This window comes from Astyanax mexicanus, chromosome 1 (genome assembly GCF_023375975.1).
Source record: "Astyanax mexicanus isolate ESR-SI-001 chromosome 1, AstMex3_surface, whole genome shotgun sequence".
Taxonomy (NCBI): Eukaryota; Metazoa; Chordata; class Actinopteri; order Characiformes; family Acestrorhamphidae; genus Astyanax; species Astyanax mexicanus.
The window spans coordinates 11,632,372-11,652,483 of record NC_064408.1 but is presented as its reverse complement, the minus strand read 5'-3'; the positions used below and the strand labels follow the sequence as shown (position 1 = coordinate 11,652,483).

Here is a 20,112-nt window from a genome sequence, read left to right as displayed (position 1 = left end):
CAGATCCTACCAACCCTAACCAGCACTAAGAAATCAATCAGTTATTAAAAAACAGTGATTAATTCAGCTCGGAAATACAGTTAGCACCACCGGTTAGCCATTAGCTATTGCAGCTAATCCTCTACGCTACTTGTCAAAATAAAAGTCTCCTGCGCAACCGTAGCAAAACAATGCCCTGAATTTAATATTTAGCGTATTTAATATTTACCTTTTTTTAATATTTAATAAAAATTAAATCATTTAACTTGAAAGGAAACTACTGTGTATTTGCATATAAAGTATGTCAAATAAATGACTTTTGAATGCATTTACATTAAATGCACTTGTGTATACTCTTCAAAGGGCTGTGTGGTCTGTTTCAGCCTCATTATGAAACCTTAATCATAGTACTATTAATAAACTAAAAGTATCGGTATTTGTATCGGTATCTGCAATTTTATCAGTTTTGTATCGGTATCGGATCGGAGCTGAAAAAAGCGTATCATCACTACTTTGAAGAGCTCTGTCTTCAGGAGTTTATTAAAGATAGTGAGAGATTCTCCTGATCTGGTAGTGGAAGGTAGTTTGTTCCACCATTGGGGAACTCTGTATGAGAACAGTCTGTATTTCTTTGTGTGAATGTTTGTTTGGTAAAGCGAGGCAACGTTCATTGGAGGAGCGCAGCGGCCGGGAGGTAGCGTAAGTCTTCAGGAGTGATCAGTGCAGGTAGGAAGGAGCTGTTCTGTCATCACCTTGTAGGAGATTGTAAGAGCTTTGAGTTTGATGCGAGCATCAACTGGCAGCCAATGGAGCTCAATGAGCAGCGGGGTGACATGCCCGTTTTGGCTGGTTGAAGACCAGACGTCCTGCATTCTGAATTATCTGTAGTGATTTTATAACACAGGCTGGGAGGCCTGTAAAATGCAAAGCATATTGTTTAAATTCCCTCAATTTATTCATTTTATGGGCCACATTTATGTCATATTACTCATCCCACATTTTTTGATTATGTGATAAACAACACCATAGGAGCCACCTTGCAACACTGTAGCACCCATTGTTGTTCAAGTGCCATTTAGTGACACCAAAACAACCACATGGATCTCTCAACAACAGTCTAGCACTTTTCTTCTTCTTCTTTAATTTTATTTCTAATTTTTCCCATTTTTCTCCCCAATTTACACGGCCAATTACCCAACCCACTCATTAGGACTCCCCCTATCACTAGTAATGCCACAACACACCAGGAGGGTGAAGCACATGCTTCACGATACACATGAAGTAAGCCACCGCTTTTTTTCGAGCTGCTGCTGATGCAGCATTGCCGAGCAGCCAGCGCGCTTGGAGGAAAGCACAGCGGCTCGGCTCCGGCTCACAGACGCCCTGTACTGCAGACATTACCCTAGGAGTGATGTGGGGAAAGAGCGCCATCTACCCACCCAGAGGGAGCAGGGCCAATTTTGCTCCCTCTGACGCCGGCAGCTTGATGGCAAAGCTGCTTGAGCTGGGGTTCAAACCTGCGACCTCCTGCTCATAGTGGCAGCGCCTTAGACCGCTGGACCACTCGGCGCCCACAGTCTAGCACTGTTATAGCAACACCATATGAACCACAGTGGCAAAACCATAGCAGCCACTTAGTAATACCATCACACCACATCCATGTGCAGGAGTCAAATTGCTGACTCCAGCCCCATCGCCTGAAAACCTGTTAATCCCTTGCATCCAACTGGGACATCATAGCAAACCATAAACAATACCTTAGCAACCACCAAGCAACATTATAGCACCCTTCAAGGGACTACTAAGCAACATCAAATCAACCACCTACGATACCATGACAAACCATTAGCAACACTATAACACACATCAATGAACTCTTAAGCAACACCTTATCAACCACAGGCACAGACACTGGTTTAGTTTTTTTTTTTTCATGGCTAATGAACTTCCTCTTATCTTGTCTCTGCGCAGGGGACACTACACAGAGGATGAGATCAGCTCAGTGTCCGACCCCTGCGGAGCTGGATGCTTATGCTAAGAAGGTCGCCAACAGCCCACTCACCATCAAGATCTTCCCCAACAGCGTCAAGGTTCCGCAGCGCAACCACGTGCGCCGCACCGTCAACGGCCTGGATACGGGCGGCCCTCGCTACAGCCCCTACCCCCCCTCCCAGCCCACGGCCAAGGCCGGCCTCCTGGCCATCGTAAAGGCGCCCACCGCCAAGGGCGTGGTTAAGGACTTTGCCGGTACACGAGCGCGCCTGCACCCCGAGGCCATGATGAGCGCCCCCGGAGGCCCGTACGCTCCCGCGGGCGCCAGCACTTTAACCCTTCACCACGGGCCACAGCCGCTCCCGAGAGTGCCCGGCCAGCATCAGCAGGGGCTACCCCAGCACTCACAGACTCTCCAGCCCCTCCAGCAGCCCCAGCCTCAGCAGCAACAACAGTCTGGAGCACAACACCAGGGGTGGGCAACTATCTCAGTGCCTTATCAGTGGTTCTGTCCCTTATTATTACCTGTAACAACACATTTATACATCGATAAAGCAGAACATTAGCATACCTCCTTGTTACCTGCTTGAATGAAAATCCTTAAGATTTAGTATCAGGCAAAATATTGACAAAAATGTCTGCCTGTTTAGGGGTTAATAATCGGCTTAGAAACAAGGATTATAAAATTATACTAATGTTATGCCCGATCTGTGCATTTAAAAGAAAAAATCTGTTAAAATGTTAAAATTCAGTTGTATGCAAAGTGCACTTAATCAACAAACAAAAAGTCTTAATGAAATTTAAAAGGTTAATTATGTAGATTTTTATCGCATCTGCTAATATATGGATATGATTTCACAGTTCCTAATTAACTGCTTCCATAACCTTGAGAATTAATCATGTATCTCATGTTTCCATGTATCTCTTTATCTCAGGCATCACCCCCCTTCTGCTATGCCCCAGCACCCCCAGGGCATGGGCAGGACGCAACCTCTGTCGCACCCTCCTGCCCTGGCACATCCAGGTCCACAACCCCCTCCTGCTGTACTGCTCCAACAGCAGCAGCAACAGCACCTCCAGCAGCCTCCTCCAGGCCTGCAGGGCGGCGCCAGGAAACTCCCGGATGCTGACGCCCCACCCAATGTGACCGTGTCTACCTCAACCATTCCGCTGTCCATGGCTGGGGCCCTACACCAGGGCCGACAGGCCGACCTGAGCAGCATCGTGCACCAGATCAACCAGTTCTGCCAGGCGCGGGCTCAGGGTGCCGGCGCCACGTCCGTGTGCGAGGGCCAGATCGCTAACCCCAGCCCCATCAGCCGAAACTTGCTCATCAACGCTAGCTCCCGGGTGTCTATGCACGGTGGTCACCCTGGTGCACTCATGCACCCTTCGTGCAACATGGGACCCTTGGACAAAGCTGCTGCACCGGCCCCTGTGGGCGCCATACCCCCACACGGCATGGGCACCATGAACCGGATGCCTATGTATCATAGTGATATGAAGCAGCATCCTCAGCAACATCAACATCAACAGCAGCATCCACAACAACATCAACAGCATCCACAGCAACATCAACAGCAACAACATCCGCAGCAACAGCATCCGCAGCAACATCAACAGCATCCGCAGCAACAGCAGCCTCTACAGCACCAACAGCAGCATCAGAACCGCCAACACCACCATCAACATCAACAACAACAGCAGCAGCAGCAACAGCAGCAGATGAGGTCATGGAACCAGCATCAGCTAGCTCACCTGCAGCACATTTCAGACGGGGTCGGCCACCCTTGCAAGCCCCCTCAACGAGACCCTACTGGCTTCCCCTGTAAGAGCATGAACTACCCTCCGGAGCTGTGCATGGGGCAGCCTTACACCCTCAAACCCCCCTTGGATAAACCCACGCCCTCGCCACCGGTCGTCAACAACAACAACAACAACAACGGCATGGCGCACTACGCCAACGGGCAGTACTACCACCAGCCACCAGTGTGGGGCAGCATCCTGCCCACGCCCAACAGCGACAGCTCGGGATTGCAGGAGATGCCCATGCCGTTCCTCGGCACCGCCACGGGCAGCACCAACCCAGCCCCGGGGGGAGTGGACTGCGCCCCCGCGGGAGCGACGGCTCATTACCGGCCGCAGGCAGGGGTGGCCGTGGTCGCAGGGCAGACTAATCTGATGCAAACGGCGGATTACATGGGAGGGGACTTCCAGACGCCCTGCTTCCGAGATCAAAATCTGGGCCTGATGAGGAAGATGCACAGGCCGCCCCCCATGGGCAGGGTGGTGGCCCCCCCTTCCGAGGCCCATGGCCAGCACCCAGGGTACAGATAAGCTCCAATTAAAGACTTTAAAAAAAAATAAACACAACAAAACAACAACACAGGCTCTACTCTTCTGCTCCTCCGTCTCTGTCTGTCCACTGCAGATAGCCACACATACTCGATACACTCAACGCTCTCTCAGTCTGTCTTAATACCAATACTACTACTACTACAACTACTACTTACCGTGAGAAAAACGCATAAAGCATCAAAAATTCAGTTTAAAACGACCGGAAACCAATCGCTAATGCTACAAAAAAATAAATAAATAAATGAAGGACGCAAACACACAACAAACGCATCCAAACAAAGAGCAGTGTTTCCTCGATTGTTTCTTTTTTTCCCTTTTTGATCTTCAGTCTTGCAAGTGATCAATTGTTTTAAAGGAGTGCTTTAATTAATTAGGTACCTTCAAGGATCGGGTTCAATATGGCCTCGTTCCCACATTAGTTTTCCTCTCCTTTGCTTCGCTCCACGGTATCTCAGTATCTTTTGGAGTAGACGTATAGAGGCAGGGCTGGAGTCGTCCTCCAAACGTCTGAGCTGGGTTCTGATCAGGGCAGGATAATCTCCTTTTCCTGCAAACCGCTGACACCGGCGATTTGCGCTCCAGTCCAACAGGCTCAGTAATGCATCAGGATGTTTTCTTTCTTTCTTTTTTTTTTTTTCTTTTCTTTCACTTATATTGCAGGATTTTTAAGGAGTTTTAAGGATAAAGTCTGTGGTTCTGATTCTTCTGTAATGAACCTATTTATTTCTTTGTAGGAAGAAAAACAGCACCAGCAGACTGGTTGATGTAGATCGTGTAGCTAATATTGTCATTTAGCTTGTTTAGCTTAGGTCTGATTTGGTCTTGAGATGGGGATGGAACCAGTTATCCCTCCTAAAACTGACAATATTCTTCAATCGTACAGAGAGTTCTAGTTAAGTGTGAGTGAGAGTGGGGCACAAACTAACACTTTTGTAACATGGGGTACAAAAAAATCGTTGGACAGCTCAAAACGCTTGGAGGAGAACACTAACTACTGCATTATGTTGCATCAGAAAACACACAGAGCACACACAGTGACTAGCATCCCAAAGAGTGATTTGTGTGATTTGGGCTTTTGAGTTTTTCTGACCAAGATAAAGTGAGATCAGTTAGTTATGCATGGCAAGTAGATTTCAGTTGCTTTTTAAGCAATTTAAATCTAATCAAGTCAATTCATATGAATTTCTCATTAAATTCTAAAAAAAAAGTGCATTTCTGTTTAGTCTGTTAACATATCAGTCTAAAGTGCCTCTCATTCAGCATGGTCATTGTTTTTCTGTAATAGTGAAAAACTAATAGTATAATCTGTACCAAACATCTATATTGATTATCTGCTTAATTATATTCTATTTTGTATTTAATTCTACATTCAAATTAAAGGAAGTTTTAATTTCGATGACTAGAAATTGTAGAATCATAAACACAGTGTGTGGAATTTTAAAAAGCAGTGGTTCCATGATAGCTTACTCATATGCTGTGTTCTGCTGATCAGCTGGGGTTGCCAGATTTCCACACTCAGTTAATTCATAGGAGCCCAGGTCCATGTCTGAATATTGATACCAAATTCAAGTTCAAATTCACATTGAGTCAGATAAATTCAGTGAGGAGCTCATCAATGTTTTTTCTTACAACAGAAACAGGATTGTCAATATTTTAAGGTTAAAATACAGATGTAACTCAAATAACACAAATGGTTAAAATGGTTGGAACAGAGCTGTAGAACCTAAAATACACTTTAAAAGGAGCTAGTTTAGTTTTATCTCCAGGGCTAAGCTAGGTCAGATAAATGAATACACACAGATGTTTAGTAGTTTTACAGGGGTTGGACAATGAAACTGAAACTTCATGGCTAAATTGGAGCAGCCTGGTGGAGAATCTTCATTAATTGCACATTGCACCAGTAAGAGCAGAGTGTGAAAGTTCAATTAACAGGGTAAGAGCACAGTTCTGCTCTAAATATTGCAATGCACACAACATTAAGGGTGACATACCAGAGTTCAAAAGAGGACAAATTGTTGGTGCACGTCTTGCTGGCGCATCTGTGACCAAGACAGCAAGTCTTTGTGATGTATCAAGAGCCACGGTATCCAGGGTAATGTCAGCATACCACCAAGAAGGACCAACCACATCCAACAGGATTAACTGTGGACACTGTAAGAGGAAGCTGTCTGAAAGGGATGTTCGGGTGCTAACCTTGATTGTATCCAAAAAAACATAAAACCACGGCTGATCAAATCACGGCAGAATTCAATGTGCACCTCAACTCTCCTGTTTCCACCAGAACTGTCCGTCACCACAATAAATTATTGTGGTCTAAAACCAGGTGTTTCAGTTTCATTGTCCAATCCATGTATGTCACGTAGGGACTTTATTAAAGTAAAGTGAAGTGACTGAGAAGTGCTGTAAGGAACTTTACACAGCTTTGAAAGGGTCTGTGACACATACACCACCATGGGCTGTTTTGGGTTAAGTTTCAATAAGGAAACATTTGCTTTTTAATATCTACAAAAATCCAAATATTCAATTAAAAGTCCTTTCGGTTCAAGTCTTAAGTCATATCTTATTATTTATCAATGCTATTAAAGCCACCCTCTACTCTAAACTAAACTTACAAGTTACTTAATCTGCTAAATACACCACTAAATGGTTGTTGAGTCGTGAGTTGAGTGCCCTGCTCTCTCCTACACTTCTAAACATCTACAGGCTGCTATAAATGATTGTTTGCCTCTTTATGAAACCAAAAGTGGTTCAAAGATCCATTTGTAGCAGCTTTATTTCATTTTTAGAGAGTGCTTGTCAAGTCTACCGCCAGCTTTACAGCCCAAAGTGCTGCGCCCAATCAGGTGTCCGTTCACGTCTGGAGTGACGAGCCGCGTCTGGACGGATGAAGTCCTGCAGCGTGATTGTGAATGTGAATGATCTGAGGAAGAAGACACTGTGGGCTGGAGTGTAAAAGGAAAAGGAGACGCTGAGCTTTGAGGGGTGCTGTCGGTTTTCTGCTTCTGCCTGCTTTTTTTTTTCTTAAGATACAAAAACTTAAACTTATTACTTGAATCACAGGGGGGTGGGCTTTCCTCTCTCGTTAGACGGTGTGATGGAATGAAGTTAGCGGGACTTAACTTACTACTGGAGAAGATTGTGTGTCGTGGATTGGTGGATTGTTACTAATATCATTTAGCGACTAACGATGAACCAAATTGAGATTAAAGCCCTATCTGGACGGGATTAGTTTCTCAGGGGGACTTTTACTCAGTGATAAAACTCTTGCTTCTGGACTGTAATTGAAAAAACAGGAGGACCAGTGAGTTTTTTGATGTTCAGTAGCTCCTCCATTTCCACTCGTTGTTGTGTTTATGTGGATCTCCATGGAAACGAGCACTTAAAGTGTAATTACGGTGCGTGACAGTGGACAAATAGCTATTTTATTAAACATGAGGAGACAAAATGTGAGTCCATGAGATGTGAGTCCGGATGGGAGTAAAATTACAGGAGGATCAAGGAGAAAACAGAGAAAAACAGTAGATAATTCAGCCTGTAAATTTTTTTTAAGGGAGGTCTGAGAAAAACGCATATATGGTCATTCTGGACAGGAATAAAATCACAGAGGATAATCCCCCACATAGAAGAGAAAATGACCCCAGAACCCCCTGAAAAACTAATCCGATCTGGATAGAGAGAGAGAGAGAGTGTTATACTTAGGAGTTGCTACTGATACTCTATAACGAGAACTCTTATGTGCTTGAACAGACCAAATTGATCACTTGCAAGATCTCTTGTGGGTAAATCAAGGAGGACGATTAAAAGTTTTGTTTTATATTTTACACTTTATTTAATTTTATTTGGTAATGTTAGGAGTGAAGCAGCAGATGAATTGTTTATTTAATTGTACACACTGGCTAATCTGCTATACTACTGTAACTCTAAGAAGCGTAATGAAATGATTGTGTGAACGGTGGATACCCACGGTGAATATAATGATTACCAAGGACTTTTTGTGGAAGAAAGAAATTGGGTATACGTGTGTTTGGATGAGTTAATGAATGAATGAACGAGTGAATGAGTGAATAAACAAATGAATGAATGAATGAATGAGTGGTTGGCCTGGATTTGAGTTTGAACGTGTGTATGTACGAGTGTTTGTGTGTTAGAATGTGTGTATGAGTGTGTGTAATAATGTGTGTGTTGGTGGGTGGATTCACCCACACCCACTCTCTGCTTGCCTCCCTCTGGAACAGCCCTTATAAAGCCTTAAGTATTTGGTCCTTGGACTTTCCTTTGAAAACAAGCATGGTTATTACGGAACCTATAATAATAACGATAATTACGAAAACCGACGAGAAACAGACTATAAAGGAACAGCAATTTCTTTCGTTTATTTTTATTAACTAAAGCTTTTGTTGAAATAGAAAAGCAATTCCTTAGAATGACTTTACAAATGAAAAATGAAGAAGAAGAAAAAAAAAGAATAATATTTTATCGTAATTATGTTTTATAGCTATGTGTAGTTCTGGGCTGTAACGAAAAAAAAAAATCTTTTTATTCCAAGTTTCAAAGCTTCAGTTTTGCAATTTGTGACTATTTATAATTCTGAACTTGATTTTGTTTTTCTTGTTATTTAAATCATTTTTTTTCCCTTGTTTTTTTGCTATAGCTGTGAAATGGAGGAAGGCTCTAGAAGGCCTTTCTCATATCTGTCACTCTGTGGCTGTTGAATGAATGAATGAATGAGCGAGAACCTACAGAGCGTGTGAGAGTTGTGCTACTCTTTTTGTAATATTGTAATAATAAAATAAAGTTCTAATTTATGCTTTAAAACTGGTCTTTGGTTTATTAATGCAGCTTTTACGCATTTCCCTCCTGAAAGTTTGGATTAAACCTTGTTAGAATAGGTTTTACTCTGCAGTTTACTGAGCAGAATAAAGCACTTTTCTACATCCTGTCTTTATCATCTACATTGACATTGACTGATTTGTAAATTTGTTGTTAATTCAGAAATGTCTTTTCCAGGTGTTGTGCCTAATTCTGCCTTCCTGCACGTATTTAACTGTGTTTCTTCTTCAGATTTCTGTTTATCCTAAAGCCTTAATCTACAGTTACAGTAGATACATACAGGAATCACCAGTGTAATCAGGCTAATGAGTGTGATTTTTGAAACAACGCCAGTTCTTTTTCTTCTTCTGTTGTTTATTGGGTGCTAATAGCCTGCCTGAGCTTTCTGCAGTTGGTCGAAAATCCTGCAAATGGCATGGACCATTATTCAGTTGATCCTTTAGCATTAGCATTACTATGTGTGTATTAAATGTCAGAGAACCTCAAAGCACCATTTCTCCACCCCATTTCCTCAATATCCCATCACTCCACCTCTTCAATTTCCCATTACTTCACAACATTTTTAATAACCAATTACTCTACCCAGTTCTTAAGTTTCCCATCACTCTACTCCATCTCCTCAATAACACATCACTTCACCTCCTTAATGTCCCATTACTTTACTCCTTTTTCTCAATAATATATTACTCTATCCGTTTCCTAAATTTTCCATCACTCCACCCCATATCCTCAGTCGCCCATCACGCCACCTCAATGTCCCATTACTCCACCCCTTCTTCTCAGTAAGCCATTACTCCACCCAGTCTTCTCAATAATCTATCACTCCACCCCATATCCTCAGTCGCCCATCACTCCACTTCAATGTCCCATTACTCCACCCCTTCTTCTCAGTAAGCCATTACTCCACCCAGTCCCCTCAGTGAGCCATTACTCCACCCCTTCTTCTCAGTAAGCCATTACTCCACCCAGTCTTCTCAATAATCTATCACTCCACCCCATATCCTCAGTCGCCCATCACTCCACCTCAATGTCCCATTACTCCACCCAGTCCCCTCAGTGAGCCATTACTCCACCCCTTCTTCTCAGTAAGCCATTACTCCACCCAGTCTTCTCAATAATCTATCACTCTGCTCCATATCCTCAGTCGCCCATCACTCCACCCTATTTCTTTAATAACCCATGTGCTTTTCCAAGATAAACAAATCCTTACATGGAAAGTAGATGGATTTGGACGCAGTATAAATGATGTTATTCCTGGACAGGTATGTATTTATTGAACTGTAAAGTAAAACTGTGTAAAGAACCACTGTTAAACAATAATACGTTCTATCAGTAAGCTGCAGAAAATGCTGAAAAATAACACAGGTAGTGACTGATAACTATTCTCACAGCAGCTACAGTAACTGTTATGATCATTTTTACAGGTTTATAACTTTAAATGTCAGGAAGCTGAATGTAATTCATGCTTTACAAGTGACGTCCACTTTATTAATGCAGCTTTAAGGATTTTTTTTCTCCTGAAAATTTGTATCAAAACCCAGTAAGTTTTATATTTATGGTTGAGTTTATTGAGCAGACTAAAGAACTTCCATCCATCCATCCATCCATCAAGTTGCTTTTCCAGGTGTTGTGGGGCAAATTCTGCAACCCTGTGACAGTATTCAACTCCTTTTGAGTGCGCACACCTTAAGCAGCAGATTGAGTGTAATTAACAGATAAATCCGTGAGGATTACCCTTTATCAATTAGAGAAATCAGTCAAATAAAACTGGGTAAACCACTGCTAAAGAATATTACACGTTTTACCACTCAGCTGCAGATAATGCTCATAGCTAACACAGGTAGTGACTGATAAACTCATGTGAGTCAGCTACAGCAGCTGCAGTAATTTATAAGAATTGTTACAGATTTATAATTTTAACTTTCAAGAAGATGCGTAAATGTTGTATTTGGCAACATCAGATAGCAGGATGATAAAATGCTGACTGCATCGTGCCTCAAGATACTCTGGCTGAATGTCACTGAGTTCTTTGGTTGCATAAAAGACCCTTTAGTCTTTCTGTGAAGTAGATTTTAGGCGAGTGCTTGAGTTCATGGCTGGGAATGAAAGGTGAATTTGAAGGGAAAAATGGTTCCACTGTTGTTGCGATCTTGAATTTTGACTAATGCTCTTTTTAAAAAGCAGCTTCTTGCCCTGTTTGGCCTTTTTCGTCGTTTCCGATTCAGCTTAGTTCTGCAAGCCAAGTGACCTCCTGACCTGTCAGGGGCTCTCGTCCAGCTGAAATCTCGCTCTGCCGTTGGTAGACGTCTTCAGCGCGTCTTCAGCAGCACCTGTCCGTGGTTCTGTGCAGTCGTGAAGTCTGCGTGCTGCTTTGATGTGGATTCGCTTTCTCATATAACATGATCTGACTGGTGGCTGCTGATCCATGAAATCCTGATTCTCTCACTGAGCTGAGCACGTAGAGGAGAGGAGCATGGGAAGCGAGTGGGGAAGCTCTCAGGCACACGACGTGTGACACGTATGAGGCTGCTGCTCGGTGTGCGAGGGCTATTTTCAGTGCTTGAAATGGTGCTTATAATAGTTTCCCCTGTTTAGCTTAGAGTAAACAGGGAAATGAGAGCGGAGTTATGTAAATTCTGCATATCAGACTCTTTACTAGTGGCTTGATTTGTTATATTGAACACACCCAGACAAGACAAGACAAGGTTGACGTGATTTTCAGAAATCAGTCCACTGTGATTTTAATGTGGAGATTCTGAAGATTCTTAATTGTTTTGCAAATTTAATGTATGTCAATCACCCTTGGATGCTGATTAGAGCTTAAATCAGGCCAAAAAAATCAGACCTGACCCGACTCACCCTATAAACTGACTGTTTTCGGGCTGTTTGAATGAGCGAAATCTGTTCAGAATGATGCTAATTAACATTGCAACACTGAAGTTGTGTTCCATGAGTAAGTTTTCCCTTGATTTTCAATGTGATGCTACATTTGGTGGTCCAAAACATCCTCACAAAAATGGCATTCTGTTAGACTATGTTCACATTATCAAGCTGAAATGACTCGTCTGATATTTTGCTTAATGTGACTCAGATCAGATTTTTTAATGGCTGTGTGAACGTGCCAAATCAGATTTTTTCAAATCATATTTGAGTCACTTTCATATGTGGTCCTAAATTGGATTCGTAATCCGATCCATAGAATGAGAACAATCAAATCTGAATTCATGCGTCTTTTTGCTTTTACGCATTAGCATTAGCGCTACGTGCTTCTCTCTCGTACCCACACTGCATCTCTTGGTGCTGCTGTGCAGCTATAGCTGCAAAAAAAAAAACAGCAAAAGCAAACCGCCTGACCTTTTTTCTCCTCCTCGATCTGAGCATGAACTTCAAACCAGCTGTTTATTGTTTCTCCACTCCAGCAAAAGATGCTTCGCATATGAGCTGCTAAAAAACTCATCCATTTCCCTTTATAAAGCTACGAGTCGTCTCTCTAATATGAGTTTTTTTGTTGGTGGTGAAGAAGGAGACGTTTATACAGGTATCAATGTGTCACTTACATTTGTGAATGTGAACCGTCGAGATAGCAAAATCTGATTTGAGCAAAAAATCGGAATTGAGCAATGTGGCTTGTAATGTGAACGTAGTCTTAGATATTTGAGAATTGCTGTAAAAATTTGATTTAGCATCCAGTAACAAGAGGATTAGTGAAGTGTAGTCCGGATGTTGGGCGATAAACACCATCCACACTCATCCCCAACTCCCCAACTAATCCCGAAAGTACTGGATGGAGTAAAACCATCATTCCAGAGAACACAGTGTTCTCAAGTCTCACGCTTTGAGCGTGTGACACACGCACCTTAGCGAGTTCACACGCTCACACGCCACACATGGTATTTCTCAAGCTTGCCAATCCATCGGCTGTATATTATAATGTACTCTCATTGAGCCAATCAGAATATAGATCGCTCTGTTGCTAGGCAGACCTAGTCAAAGAGGGTGGAGTTTCAGCCAGAGTGTCAGGCGAGAAGAACTGTCTGATTCAAAAGTTCTGAAACACACGTCAGTGAACAACTGAGGAAGAACTGCACGGACCATACTGAATTCCTTCAGTATTTGTACAGTTTCATGGCTCACTGCTCTAGTAAGACACAAGCAGCAGACCTCTCTAGATTGCAGTCATTGTCTCAAACAGCTCCACAGAGTCGTTTAGTGAACTTTACTGGAGCTAATAAAACTAGGCTAATGGAATGGCCTTTAAGACGGTGTCTGTGATGCTCCTGAGGGGACACGGCGAGGGCAAGTCAACAAGGGGATGAAAAACGGCCCTGAAAAGAGAACAGAGAGCTGAATCTGAGGACGAGGGCCTGCAGGCTGCTGGAGTAAATTAGCAGAGTTAAAATCGGGTAGCTCAGCTCCTCTCTGCTCAGCTCCGGCAGCATAGCAACAGGACCGGGAGAAAGGCTGCTTTTACTGGAAGTTGCTGTTTTTCTCTGCGCCGTATTGCGCTGCTCTCGGCCAGGAATAGCTAGTTAGCATTAATGAGGACTAATTAGCCATCTGTAATGATGAGGAACTGTGGTGCCACCACTGATCCTCATGGGTCCCCTACTCTCGGAGGACTGCAGCCCTACTGAACACCATCACCTGCGTCTTTTCCTCTTTTCTAGCTGAAGTAGGACATTTCGCTTCGCCACTACTTCTGTGTTCAATCTGACACTCAGGCTAATATCCCAAAATGGATACGTTTAATAGAGTTCTAGTGCTTTATAATGGGGTGGGGTGGGGGGTGGTGGCTTTCTTTGTTCTACAGTAAAAGTTGATGTGTTCACTGGAGTAAAAAGTAAAAATTGACCTTCATAAGAATCTGAGCCCCTCAGAACGTCTTTAAAACATCAGAAAGGTCTTGTGGGGTGTTTCAAAAGTGCTACACTTTCAGTTCTTCACCAGTTTTTCCTCTTTTCCTCTTTCTTTTTCTCTTAAGTTCAACCCTTTCTGAGATTATCTCTCCCCATTTCTCCCTTTGTTTAATTTGTTTCTCTTTTACTTTTACTTTTAATTCCCTTTTTGCTTTTCTCTCTCTTTTTCTATTAGGTTCTCCCCTTTACTTTATTTCTCCCATTTCTTCCTCACAATTTTTATTTTCATGTGTTTCTCTTTCTCATGTGTCTCTCTTTTTCTCCCACCCTTTTCGTCCAGATTTTGTTAGGTTCTTCTCTTTATATTTCTCTCTCCCTCCATCTCATCTGTCTCTATTTATCTTGTTTATTATCTTTTCATTTGCAAAAAACAGCAAAAGCAAACCGCCTGTCCTTTTTTCACCTCCATGACCTGAGCATGAACTTCAGACCAGCTGTTTACTCTCCACTCCAGCAAAAGATGCTCCACATATAAGCTGCTAACTCATCCATTTCACCTTTATGAAGCTCTTTTCCTCTTTCTTTTTCTCTTAAGTTCAACCCTTTCTGAGAATTTCTCTCCCCATTTCTCCCTTTGTTTAGTTTGTTTCTCTTTTACTTTTTTACTATTTTAATTCCCTTTTTGCTTTTCTCTCTTTTTCTATTAGGTTCTCCCCTTTACTTTATTTTTCCCATTTCTCCCTCACGATTTTTTTCTCTTTTTCTTGTTTCTCTCTCTTTCTCATGTGTCTCTCTCTTTTTCTCCCACCCTTTAATTCCACATTTTGTTTCTGTTTCTTCTCTTTATATTTCTCTCTCCCTCCATCTCATCTGTCTCTATTTATCTTGTTTATTATCCCTTCACTTCTCTCTTAACGCCTCTTTCTCTGCTTTCTTTGTTTCATTTTGTGTATATATTATGCTTTCTTCATAGTTACTCTCACTTCCTCTTTCTTTCTTTTCTCACCTCTTTATTTATTAATGTTTCATTCTGTATATATTATGTTTTTAATATGATTAATAATAATCATAAAAATAACACATTTTATTTATATAGTGCTTTTCAAAACATTTCAAAGATGCTTTACATACAAAATAATTGCTCTCTCTCTATATATACACATCTGTCTCTTTCTCGCTCTCTATATTTCTATCTCTTTTTTGTATTTTTTAGTTCTTCTGTATATATTATGTTTTCCTTATAGTTGCTTGTTCTCTCTATCTCTTCCCATCTGTGGGTTTTATTTTATAGTGGATCATGAGTTTAGTTGGAAAGTGCAGCAGACAGGGCAGTGCTCTCTCTCTCTCTCTCTCTCTCTCTCTGTGTGTGTGTGTGTGTGTGTGAGAGAGAGAGAGAGAGAGAGAGAGAGAGAGAGACAGAGAGAGGTCTGGGCAGGTCGGTGTGGAGTTGGAGCGTCTGTCTCAGATGGAAATTGGAGTTATATAAAGAGTCACAGCAGGCCGACAGGCTGCCAGCCAGCGGGTACAGAGTCCAGGGTAGGGGCGCCTTGACCCTCCACTGAACTTTAATACGGGCCCTTTAATGAGGAGTCCGGCACACACTGAACACCCTGAACACCAGCACCATATGCAGGACAGGTCTTTACTGAGAGTTCTCCTCTATATAGTTAGTTTTTGATTTTACAAGTCTATAGAAGATCATTACTGCTGTCTTCATATCTGCTTTTAGCTAAATCTGCTTTTAGCTGCAGTGCACCAGTGAGCTGTAATTCACTTCAGCTCACTGATGTCACTAAATCATTTTGAATTTTTAATATCTTAACCACCTTCAGATAGCCTGTACCTGTTTTAGTTGAGTTTTTTCTTTTACCTTGTTATATATATATATATATATATTTTTTTTTTATCTAATTTTATATTTTATCATTAAGCCCTTTTATTTTATTTCTTTTATTCATTTCATCCTTTTATTTGTTTTGTTACTGCCTTTACGTTTGGCCTTTTACATTTGTTTTTTTTATCATTTTATTTCAGATTTTTCCCATTTTCTCCACCGCTTCTTTTCGAGCTGCTGCTAATGCAGCATTGCCGAGCAGCATCACAGCGCGCTTGGAGGAAAGCGCAGCGACTCGGTTCTGATACACCAGCTCACAGATGCCCTGTGCTGTGAACATCACCAAGGAGTGATGTGGGAGAGAGCGCCATCTACCCACCCGGAGGGAGCAGGGCCAGTTTTGCTCCCTCTGAGCGCCAGACGCTTGATGGTAAAGCTGCATATAAATATATATATATTTATATTATATATATTTTTGTGTTTATATTTTATTATTCTACATATTTATGTCTTTGTTTTATTGCTCTAAATTTGAGCCTGTTTGCATATCATTTTATTTTTAATTATTTATTTTTTCTTAATTAAATCTTATATTGTTTGCTTGTTTTTTTAATTCAAACTCAATTTTCAATCCCTTCAACTATATGTAAGCTCAGCTACATTGAAAATGAGGGTTACCCTCAATGTATTTACCCTCAATGAGTGAAAATAAAGGTTGATTGATTGATTGATATCAGTGTGTACAGAAGAAGTGTGTTTAAGAAGAGTACAGATCCTGAGAAAGAGATTAAACAGCTCACTCTGAGTGAAAATCATCCTCCAAACTGCACAGTAGTTTTATAATGGCATCAAATCAGACATCAGAGGCGTTTAGAGAGATGCACTGATCTTCCTGTATCTTGTCTCCAGCTCCATCCCTACAGATCCTCCTGCACTCTCACAGCCTCCACACCACACACTCACTCCCCCACTCTCTCTGTACAGCAGCTGCTCAGTGAGGCGAGTGAAGCACTGTGTCACAAGAGGGCAGCAGAGCCCAAAGTCTCAAACAGATAAAACACTGTCCTGTCCTTAAGCTGTCCTGTACCAACCAATCACACGTGCTTAGAGGACTTTCTATAAAAAGTTTCTGAATCAGTTTCTCTGATGTTGGTATTTATAGATAAATGTTTAAGTAAAATTAACATTGTAGTTAACATTTTAAACTACAGACAACATTTCTGTCAAATTCCAAATAAAAATAGTCATTTAGAGCATTTATTTGAAGAAAATGAGAAATGGCTGAAATAACAAGAAAGATGCAGAGCTTTCAGACCTCAAATAATGCAAAGAAAACAAAGAACATAAAGTTTTAAGAGTTCAGAAATAAAAATTTGGTGGAATAACCCTGTTTTTTAATCACAGTTTTAATTATGCATCTTGGCATATTCTCCTCCACCAGTCTTACACACTGCTTTTGGATAACTTTATGCCTTTACTCCTGGTGCAAAAATTCAAGCAGTTCAGTTTGCTTTGATGGTTTGTGATCATCCATCTTCATCCAAATCACATGATTTTTAAGTGGTCTCTCTCTCTGTCTCTCTCTCTCTCTCTCTCTCATATATATATATATATATATATATATATATATATATATATATATCAAGTCAAGTCAAGTCAAGCAGTTTTATTGTCAATACTGCATATGTACAGGACATACAGAGAATTGAAATTACGTTACTCTCCTTCCCAAATTTACAGCAAGTACAGATAATAGATATAATAAAAGAGAATGGGAGATGGGAGTATGGGTACAATACAGCAGGGACACAATAGACATACATGAGACAAAAACAAGGTGCAGTAGTGTGGGGAGAAATAGATATTTAAATATAAGTAAAAAAAAATAGATATATAATATAAAAGAGCGGGAGACACTATATGTACAAAACAACAAGACACAATAAACATACGTAAGACAATAGTGCAATATTGATGGTGATTGAGATGGAATGACAGTATAAATAGTATATATCAGTAGTGCAAATATGGTATATGGTATATAGCTTTAGGCTGGTAAAGTGAATGGGTGCGTAAAGTTCTTAAAGTTCACAGTTTTTGGGGAATTAAAGTGCGTATTTACAGTGCAAGTATATCAGTAGTGCAGATACTGGGTGTGTAGTGCAAGTCCGTTTGGAAGGGACCAGTACTTTGTGCATTGTGGTGCAGAGTTTCAGTACTGTATTAGTGGGGGGTCAGGATGCTGAGTGAGTGTGTGCTGGGGGCAGGATTGGGATGGGGGGTAGAGCAGGAAGAGAGTTCAGCATCCTCACAGCCTGATGGATGCTCTCACGATGCGCTGGAGGGTCCTGCGGCAGAATGCTGTGAAACAGCTGGTCAGGATGCTCTCGATGGCCCCTCTGTAGAAGGTGGTCATGATGGGGGTGGGGGCTCCAGCTCTTCTCAGCTTGCGGAGAGAGTAGAGACGCTGATTTGCCTTCCTGGCCAGTGATGCTGAGTTGGTGCTCCAGGAGAGGTCCTCTGTGACGTGCACACCCAGGAACTTGGTGCTGCTCACCCTTTCCACAGCAGTTCCGTTGATGGACAGAGGAGTGTGCTGTGTGTGAGTTCTCGTGAAGTCCACAACAATCTCCTTGGTCTTCTCTGTGTTCAGAGAGAGATTGTTGTGTTTGCACCAGGAGGCCAGGCGGCTCACCTCGCTCCTGTAGTGTGACTCATCGTTGTTGCTGATGAGACCCACCACCGTCGTGTCATCCGCAAACTTGACGAAGAGGTTGGAGGTGTGTGCTGGTGTGCAGTCATGGATCAGCAGAGTGAACAGAAGGGGGCTCAGCACACATCCTTGGGGAGCCCCTGTGTTCAGCGTGGTGATGCTGGATGTGCTGCTGCCAACCCGCACTGCCTGTGGTCTTCCAGTCAGGAAGTCTAACAGCCAGTTGCACAGTGAAGTGCTCAGCCCCAGACTGTCCAGTTTGTGTATGAGCTGTTGGGGGATGATTGTGTTGAATGCTGAACTGAAGTCAACAAACAGCATTCTGATGTAGGTGTTCTTCTTGTCCAGGTGTGTGAGGGCTGAGTGGAGAACAGTGGAGATGGCATCATCGGTCGAGCGATTTGACCGATAAGCAAACTGGTAGGGGTCCAGGGAGGGGGGGAGCAAAGACTTGATGCGATGCATGACTAGTCGTTCGAAGCACTTCATGAGGATGGCGGTGAGTGCAACTGGACGATAGTCATTGAAACAGGATGGCGATGCCTTCTTTGGGACAGGGATGATGGTGGTGGCTTTGAAGCATGTGGGAACCACCGCCTGACTCAGAGAGGTGTTATAGATGTCAGTATAAACCTCTGCGAGTTCCCAGGCACAGTCTCTCAGCACACGGCCAGGAATGTTGTCAGGCCCAGGAGCTTTCCGAGCATTGATCCTGCTGAATGCTCTCCTCACACTGTCTGGGGACAGCGTCAGCACCTGGTCACCAGGAGGAAGGATGGATTTCTGGGCAGTTGTGTTGTTGAGGGGCTCGAACCTTGCGAAGAACCCATTCAGGTCGTTCAGCAGAGATGTGTCGCTGTCACAGGCTGTGGTTTATAGCCTGTGATAGACTGGATACCCTGCCACAGGTTCTGTGTGTCTCTGCTGTCACTGAAGCGTTGGGAAATCTTCTTTGAGTACAGCCTCTTAGCTTTCCTGATCCCGCGGGACAGGTTGGCCCTGGCTGTCCTCAGGCCTGCCTGGTCACCTGTTCTGAAGGCTGCATTTCTAGCCTTCAGGAGCTTGTGGACCTCTCCTGTCAGCCATGGTTTCTGATTCGCTCGAACAGTGATGGTCTTGAGGTCGTTTACATCATCAGTGCACTTGGTGATGTAGGCAGAGACAGTTTCTGTGTACTCCTGAATGTCTGTGGAGTTGTTGTGGGTGGCAGCCTCTCTGAACATATTCCAGTCTGTTGTGCTGAAACAGTCCTGAAGTGCCTCTGAGGAACCCTCTGGCCACACTCGTACCTGCTTAAGAACTGGTTTGGTGACTTTAACCAGTGGTCTGTAAGCTGGCATTAGCATAATGGTGAGGTGATCAGAGGCTCCCAGGTGGTGGAGGGGGGAGGCTCTGTAGGCTCCTCTGTGTGTGGTGAAGACCTGGTCCAATATGTTGTTTCCCCTGGTTGGAAAGTCTATGTGTTTAAAAAGTCCAGAAAACACACTCTTTGGGTCTGCATGGTTGAAAAAGCATCTGGGTGCGCTGTCTGCTGTTCACTGATGTTCTGT

General features: G+C 42.7%; 1 protein-coding gene across 2 annotated transcripts in view; it reads left to right on the top strand.

Annotated features, from left to right (window-relative positions):
- fam222ba (family with sequence similarity 222 member Ba) overlaps positions 1-4,611 on the top strand; it is a 148,089-nt gene extending 143,478 nt beyond the window's left edge. For both annotated transcript variants that reach the window (XM_049466370.1, XM_049466368.1), the window contains exons 4-5: positions 1,951-2,446; positions 2,907-4,611. In XM_049466370.1, the coding sequence (XP_049322327.1) occupies positions 1,951-2,446; positions 2,907-4,308 (1,898 nt within the window). In that variant the 3' untranslated portion in view covers positions 4,309-4,611. The remainder of the gene's footprint in view (positions 1-1,950; positions 2,447-2,906) is intronic.
- The last annotated feature ends 15,501 nt before the right edge of the window (positions 4,612-20,112 follow it).